Below are 15,920 nucleotides of genomic sequence, written 5' to 3'. Positions count from 1 at the left end.
CTGTTCCCCTTATGTTCTAAAGAATTCAAACAAAATTATTTAGGGTAATTTCATTTATCAAAATTGAAATTTAACAATCACAAATATCAAAGACCTTTCTCCTTGATAGACCAGTCACAACTAGAATGTTCAAACAGAACGACACAGATTAACTAGAATGCACCACCAGGAATCTGTTTCCCCTTTACTTATTTGAGAACTCTCAAGAGTTGATTTGAGATCTCTCAGGAGCATATTTTTCATGGGGTTTAATATCTATTAAGAACAACACTACAATGACAACTAGAAAGCGTATGCTGTAATTAGCTTGCTTTTGACCTGACCTCTTTAATTTTCTACAAAAGAAACATCAGCTCAATACATGAACACAATGATTAGAAACTATACTTTTAAAGGCAACTTGCATTTTTGCTTTGTTTCTAAAGCAAAATCACTATCTGTAGTTAAGCACAGAAGTAAAACAATTAAAATTTCTTGACCCTTCCCTACTTCCCACTAGGAAGAAAAATGGCCTAATTAATATACCAATGTTTAGGAAGGTCTTTGTAAATGTTCAGAGGATCACATCAGGATACCTACTCAAAGAACCAAAGGGAACAAATGGTAACCAGAAGCATCCATCAGCATATAAAAACTGTCAATACAGACAGGTTACAGAGCTCAAAGAACATAAAGAGAACTCATAAAAAGCCTTTTGTAAAAGCCTGCTCATTTTCATGCTACTGCCCAGTGGTAAACACATTGTTTTATTTCAAATGTGGCAGGTATAAAGATTCATTATACACATTAATCCATGTTGGCTCAAGACCCATCAGAATCTCTCTAGCAGGTAAATATACAATAAAAATAAACATCAAAATCTGTAATTTAAAAACAGTGTTGTAGTAGCTTCTTGTCTCTGCTTCTATTCTTGCCTTCTCACATCAATCCAGAGTATCCAGGTTCTTTAAAAATGTTGAGTCTGATAAGCATAATTCCTTTGCTCAAAAATCTCTCATGATTTCCCAACGCACTCAGAGGAGACTCTTGTACGCGAGGCCCTACGTGATATCACCTCTGCTCTGGCAGCCTCTCTAGTGTGTTGTCCTCTTCAACTCCAAGACTGAGGGAGAATATGGAATGCTTAAGCAAGGCATGAGAACAAGCACTGAACAATAAAAGGAATTTCCGATTTTGTTTTATTTGGTGGTTTTTAAAAAAAGTACTAAAGGAAAATATTATTTAACATTATATTGACTTGTTTGTTTGTTTTAGTTTGTTTACAGAGAACATTACATAAGAGTAGAAGTTCCTTCAGGCTCCCTCCACTCTCATGAATTTGGTGTGGGTTGCTGGGCCTGTGCTGCACACCAACCCACCCTAAGGAAAAAAGCTTCCATGAGAATTTTTGCTTCCTAAAATCTTCATTAACACTTAATACAACAGACTTCTGTTAAAAAAAAAAAAGAGCTAATACTTGTTTGAATTTTAATTTCCCTGATATACAGTGAGAATGAGTATCTTTTCATATGCTTGTTGGCAATTCCTATTCTACAAATTTCCATTTCATGTTTTGTTTTTTTTCTATAAGGTTATCTTTGTTGTCTTACTGACTTAGGGTTCTGTTTAATGTGTTGTAGACAAATGTGTTGCAAATTATCTTCTCTCCCTCTACTGCTTGTCTTTTAAGTTTGTTTCTACTGTCTACTGGGACAAGAGTTAGTAATGTATTGAGGTAGTAAAATTATCATTCTTCTCTTTTGAGTTATGCTTTCCTATTTTGAAGTCATAAGGACATAAAATTTTCTTCCAAAAAACATTTTTTGCAGTTGTCTACTGTGTGTCCGACATGTTCACGTCTGAGTCTATTTTATCCTTATGAGAACCATCTAAGGTAGACATTATTAATCTCATTTTAAAGATATAATTGAATTTTTTATTGTGGTAGAATACACATTAACATAAAATTGATCATTTTAGCCACTTTTAAGTATACAGTTCAGTGGCATTGAATACATGCACATTGTCGTGCAACCGTCACCACAATCCATCTCCAGAAACTTTTCATTTCCCAAAATGAAACTGTACCCAATAAACACTAACTCCTCACTCCACTACGGCTCCCAATCCCTGGCAACCACCATCCTACTTTCTTTCTGTCTCTATGAATATGACTTCTCTAGTACCTCATGTAAGTGAATCATACAATATTTTGTCCTTTTGTGACTTGCTTATTACTTCACTCAGCATAATGTCTACAAGATTCATCCATGTTATAGCATGTGTCAGAATTTGCTTCCTTTTTAAGGCTCATAATAGCCATAGTATGTATACACCACATTTTGTTTATGCATTCACATATCAATGGACACAAGTTGCTTCCACCGTTTGGCTATTGTGAACAATGCTGCTATGAACACTGTGTACACATACCTGAGTCTTGTAATTCCCAAGGTATATACCCAGTAACGGAACTGCTGGATCGTATGGTAATTCTTTGTTTTCTGCAGAGGTCACACAATTTTACATTTCTACCAGCAATACACAGGGGTCTACCCTCACCAACAGTTGTTTTTGTTTTGTTTTGTTTTGTTTTTAATTAACAGCCATCCTAATGGGTATGTCTTCCAAAATTATGAACTTTGATTTCTACTGTTAGGTCTTCATTTAGTACATGCACTTTCGTGTATGGAATAAGGGAAGACTCTAATACTAGCTCTCCCCCCCCCAAATAGAAAACCTCCTGCTTTTCAGCGTCGTTTAATGAACAGGCCTCTCCTTCCCCACTAATTTTTAAGATCATCGGTTATTACAAATTAAGTTCCCATATATGCACATACCTATTTCTGGGCTTTCTATTTGACTATACTGATCTATACCAATATAACACTCTTTGAGTCATACAGCATTAACATATATTTTGATATTTGGTAGAGCAAGTTTCATTTTCCTTTCTAAGAATTTCTTTGCTATTCTTGGGTTGTTTTCTCCTATATCAATTTTAGAATCAGTTTTCTAATTCCATGAACATTCTGGTTGGTATTTTTATTGGAACTACACTGAATTTATGACTAATTGAGGAGAATTGGAATGTGATATTAAGATGCCTCATCCATGAAAACGGTATTATTTCTTCATTTTTTCCAGTGATTTCCCCCATTGCTATGTTAAATTAATCTTTTCTATAAAACATTAGACCAAAACCTAAAAGACAAATAATTCAAACAACATTTCTACTCTAAGACCTACAATAAGAAACCAAAATAATGGTTATTAGTTATATATATACAAAATCTATATACTGTACGAATTTATGAGCTATAACAAAATAGATCATATCCAATTCATGAAATTATTTTAAGTCTAGCAACCTGAAATAATCCTTCAAAATATAGCTTACATCTCACCCCTTTCAGAAAGCCTTCTCTGATTACTCATCTACATACAGTATTTTCCCTTCTTTTTGCATCTGGAAATTACTGAGGTCTGTATCAGAGATAGAAACTGATCACTTACAGGCAACGCAGGCCTGTGTATGCGTTTGGTTTGGCCTACACCAGGTTTCTTAGAACAAAAACTAGAGACCAAAAAGATCAGGGCATTTCACCCAAAAATCACAGGACTTCTGACTTGCAAGTTGTATGTCATTCTCTCTCAGGGTCCTAGCTATGAAGGTTCCATCTCCATGCGTCCTTGATAACCAGGGTAGGCAATTCACGCACTGATTATCAAAGTTTCCACCTAAAAGTGACCTGTTAATTTCCAACTCACATTCCATTAGTCAAAGCAAAATCATGGTCAGGCTAACTTCGAAAATAATGGAGAAGTATAATCCTACAATGTGCCTGGAACATAAAAAATCAGAAATATTTTATATCATTGATAACTTTGCCTTTAATCTTTTCCCATCTACTTATTACCAAAACTACCACTAGAATTTTCAAAAATGCAAACTGAGTTATCTCACAACTCTGCTAAAAAAAAAAATCTTCATGAAACTACAACGTCTATATGATAAAAAGTAAAAATCACTAAAAGTGGCATTCAACACGTTTCATAATCTACTCCAAACTCTTTTACCAGCTTCTCTCCCTATTATTTCCCCTCACATCGTCTATTCCCCAGCCTTTCTGGCATATATTCTGGCATATATTTCTTCTAGGTCTTGGCATATATTCCAAAATTTACCTCAAACATCACATTAATTCAGGCCCATTTTTCCCTTTTTGTGGAAAAAATTAAACACTACACCCACTATATTACAAATCACATTTATAATGAGCATTAGTATGCACTCATTCAAAGTAGTTAATACGAGCCAGACAGAATTGCCACGTATCTACTAGAATGAAAGGCCTCTAGATTAAGATGTTCTTGTTTACCTTGGTATTCCCCATAGCATAACACCAGATACACAGAAACTCAAAATACTGGCCTAACAAACTCAATACAAAACAAGACAGATGTCACTCACATTTTACTTAAGTTTCATTGCCTCTTAAGCTTACTTTGTTTCTAAAGCTAAATTGGACCCAGAGACTTCAACTAAAACTTTCAGAGACTGGAGACTATGCTTTGGCTGTGCCCATCTCTTGGGTTTTACCTTCACTGCCTTTGGAAATAGTTTAGTTGTCCAGACCTCGGCAGGGGTAAGGACAATCAGGTAGTCAAATTATAGCAGTAAATGCTTTTAATACAATCATCTCACATCTTTTAGTAATTTCAAGTTTGTAAGCATTTTGGCAAAGTAAATTTAAAAAACACATTTGAAATTTAAAGCTATTAGTTTACAAATTCTAATAGTTCTAACAAAACATGTTTCAGCGTCAAACTACTGATAAGTCATATTGAGGTAGGAAACTGCACAGAGTTAATGATTTTAACATACCACTGTCCAAGTATTAACATTTAAAAATGTAATATTAAAAAAGAATAAAACTTTAAATGAAGTTATTTTGGAGGTATGGACACCATAATGAAGAACTAGGGGGAAGTACAATGACAAAGCTAATGGAAGAGAAAGTTTTAAGATAGACATTGCAAACACTGCGGAATACTGAAGTCCAGTTAGAAGAGAACAAAAAGTAGGCAAATAGACTTGGCAATTTGAGCAATTACAGTACAGTAATGGAGGAAGCCAGAATATAATCTCAGGAGAGTCAGTGGAGGTAAGGAAGTCGAACTTGTGAGTATAAGCTATTATTTCAGGAATTCTAGAAATAAATGGAAGAAAAGGTTTAATGGAGGGATGCAATTAAGTTTTGTTATTTTTTGGATACAGGAGACTTACACATCTTTGTCGGCAGAGAAGGGGGTCAATGGAGATGAGCAAGGTTTCAAAAGAAGTGATGGGATCAGAGACTACACGGAAGGATTAGCCACGGAAAAGAGAAAGGTTACTGGTATTCAGAGAAAGCACAGTCCTTTGAATGGATGGAGAACCCTATTTTGCTCTCATTTCCATGTTTTAAAAGGGCCTCTGCAAATTTACCAGCAAGTTTTGTGGAAAACTATTTATGATGAAATTCTGCCCTTTCCATTAAACGGTAAGACAGTAACACTAATTTTGGGAGGATAAAACAACTCATGTCACCTTTTCTACTTTTACTGGCTACTATGCATTGCCTAATGGCAAGAGTAGCTATTATGAATCCAAAGATCTTCGACTTCTTATTAAAAGTAAACAATACACTTAACATTTATTCCTGTTTATTAAAACATAACACACTTAACATTTCATGTTGCGGAAGTAACATCATACGTGTATGTCAAGTTAGTCTAGAACAAAAGTAAAATAAAGTTCTAGGACAAAAATGTAATCATTGAACACCTAGCATTTGGTAAAGGAGATATCACAGAAATAAGAATCCACAAATGATTCCCTTACAAGTTTGTCATCTGATCTAATTGGGAAGATGAAAAACAAACACGAAATGACAAATGCTCAAGTAACATATTTTTAAGTTCAAATAAGAATACAAACTGAGGACACAGGGGCTGATTAAATTGTTACAAACCAAAGCGAGGTTACTGAACCCAACACCTAGTTTTCCACTTAATGCAAAGGTCTGCAGTCGTCACTGAGATATGATGTAGCTCAATTTCTGGTCAGTAAAACCATAATTTCATGTTCAGCAATTTCCCAGCATGGATATATAATTTATTGCCCCTAATGCTTAAGGAAAGTTATTTCAGTATTTAAATTTGATGCAACTTCCCTTAAGAATTTTAAGGTAACATCCTTACCTAATTTGCAGGTAAATCTGTAATATCTACATATCAGTTCAGCTCACTTCAGATACTTTTATATGCCTTAACATTGTTATTGCTATTTTCAGAATAAGTTAGGGAAATTCTAGACGCTATCTAGAAAGTTTACAAAAGTATGACAGCATCTGTGGAAGAGTCAAGTTCAGAGATGCTCAGGCCTCTTAAGAACATGGATTACATCTTACAAAACTGAAGAATCATGAAGAAACAGGATGACAGTACAGGAACATTCAAAACTAACAAAAGTAAACAAAAAATAACTGAAGGATACAAGGATGCAATGTAGAAGCACAAAATGATTTCCACTTTCTAAAAAAATGTATTAGTCATAAACCATGAAAGACCTAATGAAATAATTATTGTAAAAGTGCCTCTAAACCACTGAAAATTTCATGAAATCTCAAGCAAAACTGTTTCTTACACAAAATACAGACTACTTTGAATGAAGGAAGACAAAGTCATTGATAGTGATACGGGAATGATGGAAAGTTGGTAACTAAAAGGATTCTAAAGGTGGGTTATAAAAATATTCTCAAAATTTGGTCATAAAATAATGCATTACGTAAGTCTCAGGAAAGGAACGACAGTTATCTCTTTTGTTAATGGAGGACTATAAAGATAATCAGTACAGAACTCAAAAGAGGCAGAAATTTTTTTCTTTAACAGAAAGCAGATAGAGTATCCTAAGGCAAATCTATAGAGTCCATTTGCCCAACAACAGCATGGAACAAGATAAATGATATTAAAACAACTGAAAACTCATTTAATTTTAATAAGAATGTAAAAGAAACCATATATACCAAATTTAAAGAAACAGATATTACTTATTAATTCATCCAAATCTTAATTACTGGCAGGAATTTATCAGTGTTAGGATGGTACATACAAACATTTTATGGGTCAGTTTTCTGTATCTTCCCAAGAGGATGCCATGTTTACTTTTTCATGTGTTACTTCTAAAGTCTAGGTTGTAAACCCAGAAATAAGAAAGTTTTAGTGCCTTTTTTTACTAAATATCCCAAAATTTAAAATCAAAGCAAATAGTGAAAATTCTTACTCCCAGGACAAATTTAAATTAAGATAATGTTATTTAGTGTTGCAATACAGCAACCAGGAATAAGGTAAGCTTCTTACCATAAGGTTATCTATGAGGTGATTTTCTTGGGAGTGATTTCTTTCTCTTTGGATAGAGAAAGGCTTGCAATTTACACACAAAGAAATATTCAGAGTCTATATACTAACCTGACCCAGTCCAGGCATACCGCCTCCAAGTCTAAGAAGTCTGTCCATATTTCTAGAAAACAGAAACAAAGGAAAACGTTCCTAAGCACAAAAGTGTTTACTCAATTGCCATCTATATAATTCACCTTCAGTCACTCAGTATGTCAAAAATATTGGTGGTAATTACAACACAACATCAGACTTCCTGTTAATTAACACCACATATTAATTCAAGAAGCTGTCTTCCATGCTAATTAACAGACCTTATTTTACTGCTTTGGTTTTGGGATATCCCTAGTTTTAAAGACAAGCAATCTTAGCATACTTTCAAAACTTTTCTATCATTAAGTTAATTTATTTTCTTATTGTTATCTAATAAAGTACTTGAATGAGGAAAAAGTGCCTGAAATCCTTATCATATGTATGATTGAATTTCCTTCAATTTGTCCAGAGTGTACAAATAAAAATCCTCACTTTTAAATTAAATTTTAACATCCTCATTAGTAAGTTCTGTGCTAATTAACTTACAGCTTGTCAGTTATCATCAAAACTACATGCAAAAGACATTGTGAGCAGATTATGGATCTCTGAATTAGCATCAAAGGCTTTTTAAAAATGAACTCATTATACTAAAAGAAATATCATAAACATTAAGTGCATTATGATAGTGCTCTAGAACCTATGCAGATATTTTGTGTTATTTCGGATGCTGTGGATATGTTAGTTCAGATGTTTCCTTTTTTACTAAGGAAATTCAGCTATGTTTTCAATTATAATTTTAAGAGTTAATACAGAGAGGATTAACTTTGAAATATCAATCTGATTTGGTATTTTACGTCTGGAATAACTACAGAAGACATTCTTATACGCCTGAAAAATTCACAGAAGAAATCAAAGGAAAGAAATAGAAAGGGTACTAATATGACCTCCAATATATAAAAGAGTAACCAAATCATAAAAATTAATATCCAGTACAACTAAATACTTTAAAACATGAGAAGGAAGCATTTTTTTCTACTTGTTTCTATACCTTAAAAGTATTCTTCTTTCTAAGTGTATGCTTTAGAAAATGGTAATACTACTAATAAATTCTAAGTTAAATACTAACAGATTAGTTTAGTCATTTGTCCATGTTGTTTTAATAGTTAGAACTGCTATACAAAGTAAAACTCAATAATGTACTTGTATGATCATTACATTACTGCCTAATCGTGTTGGTTGAATCCTGTTACCAATTTAATCCTTGAATATTTAGCAACATTAACATTGCAAACTTTATTCAAATCTAAATATAGAAAAGTACATAAATGATACAGCCATGGAATCTTCACAAAGTGAACACACCCCCATAACCCGCACGTAGATGAAGAAAAAGGACATTATCAGCACCTAAGAACACCTCTCATGCACACTTCCCAGTCTCTACCACTCTGCAAAGGCAGAATTCCAACTTCTAACAGCATAGATTAGATTTTGAATCTTACAATGAATAAATGAAATCATATACTTTTGTATCTGGCTTACACTCAACAACTTTGTGAGCTTCACAACAGATAAACTCATTTTAAAAAATGAAAAGGCACGTAAGAAATTGATAGTCCAGGCAAAATTTCTGCTTTACAACCTTAACTCGTGTCCCTAATAGGAACATTCACGTATAAAATCTCCATCAAATTCTCATTAAAATTCCTCAACTGAACATTCAAAACATAGCACTTTTGAAAGGTTGTAGAGAAAAAAGAAATCTTTAATTTTAAAATATTAAAGACATTTCTTTAGAATATATAAGCAAAAAAAATTTTTTTTTTTGTGGACCCTTTCAAGCTTACAAACTTAAAAACCAATGGAAAAAAACTTTACAGTATACTTTAGACATTATATATATTCCAGGCCAAAGTCGATTCCCAGCTGTGTTCAGTTTATCTATTCCCCCTGTGTTGTTTCTGATGACTTCACACAGACTCCAGATGCTGTGAATATATATGAGTGATGTGGGGAGCATAGGGAAAGAAAATCTGGCAGGTCAAATTTCTGTTTTTATCAAAATTAGATGTCTCAGCAAACAGGAAAAAATATTTAACGAACTAAAACATTTAAGATAAGATCATTGGATTTAATAAAAAATGCTAATTTTGAAAACGAAATATATTTATAAATGTTCCAAATAACACTACTTTTTTTAAAGCTTATAGAAAGCAAACAAGAACAAAAATGATAGTTACCTAAATGACCCTTAAGCCTGGTTATCTCATTTACAATTTGGTATGTTAAAAGTGATATATTTTCATAATATTTTAAATCATCTCCTGAAAGAATAGGTAAGAGTAAAATACATTTTTAATTTTCACCTGATCAGTAACTACAACTCCTGTGGTGTTAAGCTTCAATTTGTTGACTCTGACAAATTTCTTCTTGACTTCAGCTCTTGTTAATACTGGCAGGTATGATTTTTCCCAAATATATTTTCTCTCTCTCTCTCCTAAAAAAAAAGTAAATAAGACATAATTATGTTGAGAACTAAGGAGGAAAATATGCCCAAGAACTTTAAAAGAAGCAAAATTCCTAAAAACGAAATAGAAATCAAAATTGATTTTTAATCACCATTTCCAAAGAGTACAGAATGAAATACCATCTCAAGGAGCCATAGAATACAGTGATTACAATGAGGACAGGTCTCACAACAATCCCAATAGTACTATGTGGCTCAGCTATAATTTAATGTGATAATAACACTAAAAGCATCAATTTAAACAAAAACTGTGACACAACTACATTTGGAAGATGGGAATAGGAAAAGTGTATGCAGATGTGTGTGTAGAAAACTAAATGTTAATTTCCTAGAGTAGGAAATTAAAGATAATTTCCAAGTTGCAAAAAATCAGAAAATAACAGGAAAAAAAATCACATTATTTAGAAATTTGGAATTAAAACCAGAAAAATCTACTCAAAGAGTTGAAAATAGTTGACTCTGGGAAGCAGAACTCTGGGGTGGGGAAGGTGATTCGTTAGTTTTTATTATAAGCTTTGTGGCATAATTCAACTTTTTAAAATACGCACATATATTACTTTAATAAAATTTAAAGAAGAAAAAAAGACAATAGTAATTAACCCTGGATCCAAGTTTTGTCTGTAAGTTTCTTTTTTGAGTTCTAATTATATGTAAAAATTGACATTTCGTGATTTCTAGTCTTTCAAGAGGTGTTTCAAAGAACAAAGAGAAAAGTTAATCATATTTTAAATAGAACAAATTTCATTCAATTGTGTAATTACCATATAGGTCTACTGCAACATTATTACAAATCTGTATTATGGAATCTTAGTGATGTTATTTGTCCTATGTCTGGAAAGTTTGTTATTTCATTACCCTAGGAATTAGTTCATCATTTCATAACCAATTATTCCTAACTATGCAAAAAGATTAAAATAAGAAAACAGAAGAATGATATCCAAAATAATGCAATAGTGAAATACATTACAGGTATTGCATTACCCTTTAGTTTTTATTGTGCTGCCCAAATCATTGCTTCATTTTTCAAAAAAGATATTATAAAAGACTAGAGACACCATCTTTGTAGTCTTTTTTTCTTTTAGCTTTCACTGAACACACTTGAGAATTCAGAATTTTCCATATTCCACCCATAATGACAAAGAGAACTAACAGAAAAAAGGTTTGCTATTAGAGAATCACAAGGTGAATGTAAAGATAGAAGTAACAGCACTTTAGTCTGTTGATGACAATAAAAGTGATGGTATAAGCCAGCGTTTTTGGGCACTATTGACATTCAGAACCAAAAAATGTCTTGTTGTAGGAGGCTGTCTCGTGCATTATAGGATGTTTAAGGATGTTTAGCAGCATCCTTGGCCTCCACCAACTAGATGCCAGCAGCACCCACCCAGCCATGATAATCGAAAATGTCTGCAGACATTACCAAACATCCCCTGAAAGGGCAAAATCTCTCCCAGTTGAGAACCACCGATTCTCACCGATATAAGCAAAATCTCAGATTATGCATCTTCAGATGACAATATCCTAGATTTGTTTTCTCAAACTTAAGAACCAATGAATGCTGGAAACAGTATGGGAGGTCTTCAAAAAGTTCAACATGGAATTACCACCTGATCCAGCATTCCACTCCTAGATATACATCCAAAAAAATTGAAAACAAGTATTCAAAACAAGTACACGTACATGCATGTTTATAGCATCACTATTCACAATAGCTAAACAGTGAATAGTACAGCCCAAATGTCCAACAAAGGATGAAAAGATAAGTTCTAGTACTGTGTACACAAACAATGGAACGCATGGCATATTATTCAGCTACAAAAAGGAATGAAGTAGTGATACATGTTACAATGGCGATGAACCGCAAAGCATTATGCTATGTGAAAGAAGCCATGCAAAAAAGGTCACATGTTGATTCCATTTACATGAGATATCCAAAATACATAAATCCACAGAGATATAATGCATATTGGGGATTGCCAGGGGCTGGGGGAGGGATAAAATGGAGAAACTGCTTTATGGGTAAAGGATTTTATTTTAGAGTGATGGAAATGTTTTGAAACTACATAGAGGTAGTAGCTGCACATTGTGAATGTACTAAATGACAGTGAACTATTCACTTTAAAACGGTTAATTTTGTTATGTAAACCTCACCTTAATAAATTACTTCTTAAAAGGATCAATGAGTGAACAACAATATATTTCTAAGACCAAAAAAGAAACATGACATTCTCATCCAGTTAGGTATTCAACAAGGACTTCATCACACACTGTTTTACAACAACCTGTCTTGCTGAAGAGATATATGGCATATTCTTTTATCCTTTATGATGTTGATAGAGTTCATATGTGAACAAATGATGAAGTTTAACACAAAAGTGAGTAAAAGGAAACAGTGTAGAAAAAAAAAAATCACTGGACTAACACTAACTGGTGTTTATAAATCTAAAACAAAAATGTTTTCTAAGCAAAGATGATGACCATCAACAAAATTATGAGCTGTCAATGTTTTCAAAAGTATTGCAATTGTGTAGATGAAAAAGTTCTGGAGTTCGATGGTGGTGGTTGTGGTTGCATAATATACTTAATGCCACTGAACTGTACACCTAAAAATGGTTAAAATGGTAAATTTTATGTTATGTACATGTTAACATACATACACATACCAAGTATTGCAAGTGCAAGGAGAACCAGAACATATAACAAGGTAGGGCCTATTAAAGATGTACTTAAAATGTGGAGCTGATCTTTATAAGATGGATATGGTTCAGGTTTATGCATAATGGATGATGAGCAGTTAATTACATTCAAAGCATGTTGTCCATTTTACATACATATACCTTCCAAACCAGGGAAATACAGAATATAAATTTGTATGAAATTTTTAAAAACATTATTTTCACACCCGTAAATTATTCATAAAATGACTTAAAAGTGTAAAAAATTTTAAAACGTTCTCTGGAACCAGATGGCAAATGGTATTACCATTTTTCTTGGTACGTGAGGGTTAAGAGCTATGACTGCAGTCCAAGTGCCAGAATTCAAATCTGGCTCTAACACTTATTAGCTCTGTGTCCTTGGGTCAGTCACCTCTCTCAGCCTGTTTCCTCATCTGCAAGATGGGGATAATGACAGCATCCACCTCACAGAGTTGTTTTGAAGATTAAAGATGACAATAGATATAAACAATATTTAACACCATGTTTGGCATATAGTAAGTAAACAATGAACGCTAGCTGCTGTCATCAGCATCACCATCCTATGTGCATAAAGTTCATCCAACAAAGATTTTTCTTCCCACACAGTTTGCCACTTAGTGAGTTTCAAAGCACCGGGCATATTTCACAGTACTACATGAATCACAGTGAAGGACGGACTTAAACTTAGCAGAATTTAGCAAAGGGGTTCATAAAATTAAAGTGTTACCCTATAACATAAAAGAGAGTACTTCCAATTCTTAGAAATTAAAGCAATACAAGAGGTCTATGGACCTAAACCAAGTTTTTATACCTATCAAAAAGTGGAGGGCTCAGATGCTCATTCATGGTTATGATTAACTTTACTTAAAACATTACCAGAAAATAGGAATAAAGTGTTTAACTATGTGCAATATGTCATTCATACAGTAATGTGTCCTAATTGGTAAAAACAGTACAAAATAAGTATCAGTACTTTCAACAGGTTAAATGATTTTCCACTTTTCCATCTCCCAACTGAGTTAATATCTGAATAGAACCTGACAAAAACACAAGTGGTTCTTGTTACTGATTTGAGTTCTGAACTTAGTACTGAAGACACCGTTTACATGACAAAAAAAACAACAACACATAGCATGAACCTATGTCAGAGAGGTTAAAATCCCACTTTTCAATTAGAACAGCTATATATTATTTTCTAAGCCCCTTGGGGCGGGGGTGGGGGTGGGGTGGGGTGGTGTAAAAATCTCCCAAATTCAACAGGTGAGACTTCACTGGAAGATCATGACTTCCAAACTTTTCTTCTGTTGGCCAGATGTAATTTTGTTCTAGAACAAATTAAGGATAATATTCAGGCTTTTCACTAAATTGAGCTCTATTGATACTTATTCCTGTTTTGAAAAACTTCAGCGCGGACATAGGAAACCAGGGGGAGAGAGAATAAAATTAACTTTCTCACTGAATGAATGTTTGTTTTGCCACTTGTCCTTCCCATAAGCCTGGACCTTTTTTCCTCTTAGTGTCAGGTTTTTAACTTCCTTCAAAAAACAAACAAAACCCCCAGAGATTCACTGGTTTTTAACCCTGACAATCTTCAAAACAAAGTGCGGCTATTCCTGCTATACCTTCTAATTTACTTTCAATTTGTAAGTTAGAAGGCATAAAATCATCTTAACTGTAGCTAATTCTAAACCATTATGTATTGTAATCTCTTCAAATGCACAATAACCCATACAATTTGTTTGAAACATATATAATTTCCTAGGCTTAACATGACACAAGTCACCATTGTGTTAATCATCTCCACTAAAACCGTATTCAGTTCTTTTTTATTTCAACATTATCCGTGTCTTATTGTTTTACTCATAAACATTAAGTCAGCAGTACTAAAAACAAACTTTTGAGGGCAGTAAAAAAAAAAAAAAAAAAAAAATCATTTTCACCCCAGAACTATACTTCCATGCTAATTTTTCAAGCCTCTTTCCTGCTTTACCCATGAAATCTTTATCAACTTTTTTTGATACCATTTTAATTTCAAGAATTTTTCATTCGGTCACTAGATTTATAATGACTCTTTCAAAAAGTTGTACATTTTTCTTCTTCTGACAGAAACGAAGTAAAGTCCCCAACAAAATTAAGTCCCAAGAGGTAACACACGGTAGCAGATTTCTACTTTACCGAAAACAGAAAACGTTACCAATTTACTTACAACTGCTCAATTCGGACAAATTGAAAGTAAGTTAGAGGGCATATCAGGAGTAGCCACTCTGTTTTGAAGATTTTCAAGGTTAAAAACCAGTGACTCTCTGGGGGTTTTGTTGATTATTTGAAGGGAGTTGAGAACCTAACACTAAGGAAAAAAGGTCAAGGCCTATGGGAAGGACAAGTGACAAAGCAAACAGTCATTCAGTGAAGAAGTTAATTTTACGCTCTCTCCCTTGTTTCCTCTGTCTGCTTTGAAGTTTCAAACCAGGAGTAACCAGCAAGAGAGCACAGAGGACATACACACGGGTTGTCCCTGTATACGGAGGAGAGAGTCCCAAAATGTGAATTCAGCAGAGCGGAAATACCACGAAGATGGAGACCACATCCAGACCTAACTCCACCAGAGAGCCCGGGAGCCGGCGAAGATGAAGGAGCCTGGGCTCCTCCCTCAGGGCCCGGGCCTCCAGTGGCAACTCCGCTGGGCAACGTGACTCAGGAAAGCACGGGGCTGGCGGCGGCCTAGCGCGTCTGTCTCTGCGGACCTCCGGGGCCCGATTCCCAGTCTTACCTGAAGGCGCGCGGGGCGGGGGACCGCGGTCCGGAGCCTGGTCTTCCAGCGGCGGTGACGCGGCGGCAGCGGCGGCGGCGGCTGCAGGCGATCAGACTCGGCCCGGTCTAGCTCTGCGAACCGGCGATGAATCAGCCCGATTCCATTCAAAAGAGTCGCCCGGGCCACCGCCGCAAAGCACTTCCGGGTTCACGGCTCTGCTTCGGCTTCCGTTCTCCCGACGGCCAATTGAAGAAGACTCGGGAGTCGGGCGGCAGCCCGGGAGGAGCGCCCAGGACAGATGGCGCGGGGCCGTCCCGCTTCTCCTTTCTTGGCTGGGAGGGCGGGGAGGGATAATGCGGAGCCCGATCCCGCCCCTCCAGTGTCCTCCCTGTTCTCCTCCCCCACCTATTTCTCCCCACCTTCGAGCGGGGACGCCGGCCTACCCAGCCCGGGAGGTGACTGGCTGGGAAATGAACTGCAGCGTTGCCGAGAT

General features: G+C 35.0%; 1 protein-coding gene across 1 annotated transcript in view; it reads right to left on the bottom strand.

The window, feature by feature from the left end:
• The window catches only part of PSMD14 (proteasome 26S subunit, non-ATPase 14), an 81,121-nt gene extending 65,376 nt beyond the window's left edge, over positions 1 to 15,745 (bottom strand). The window contains exons 1-3 of the mRNA XM_019727278.2: positions 15,446 to 15,745; positions 9,819 to 9,949; positions 7,492 to 7,543 (exon numbers count right to left, since the gene is read on the bottom strand). Of these exons, the coding sequence (XP_019582837.1) occupies positions 7,492 to 7,539 (48 nt within the window). The 5' untranslated portion in view covers positions 7,540 to 7,543; positions 9,819 to 9,949; positions 15,446 to 15,745. The remainder of the gene's footprint in view (positions 1 to 7,491; positions 7,544 to 9,818; positions 9,950 to 15,445) is intronic.
• Positions 15,746 to 15,920: the final 175 nt, after the last annotated feature.

The sequence above is a fragment of the Rhinolophus sinicus genome, linkage group LG01 (genome assembly GCF_036562045.2).
Source record: "Rhinolophus sinicus isolate RSC01 linkage group LG01, ASM3656204v1, whole genome shotgun sequence".
NCBI classification, from domain to species: Eukaryota; Metazoa; Chordata; class Mammalia; order Chiroptera; family Rhinolophidae; genus Rhinolophus; species Rhinolophus sinicus.
The sequence above is the reverse complement of the archived record's forward strand: the minus strand, read 5'-3'. Positions and strand labels throughout refer to the sequence as shown.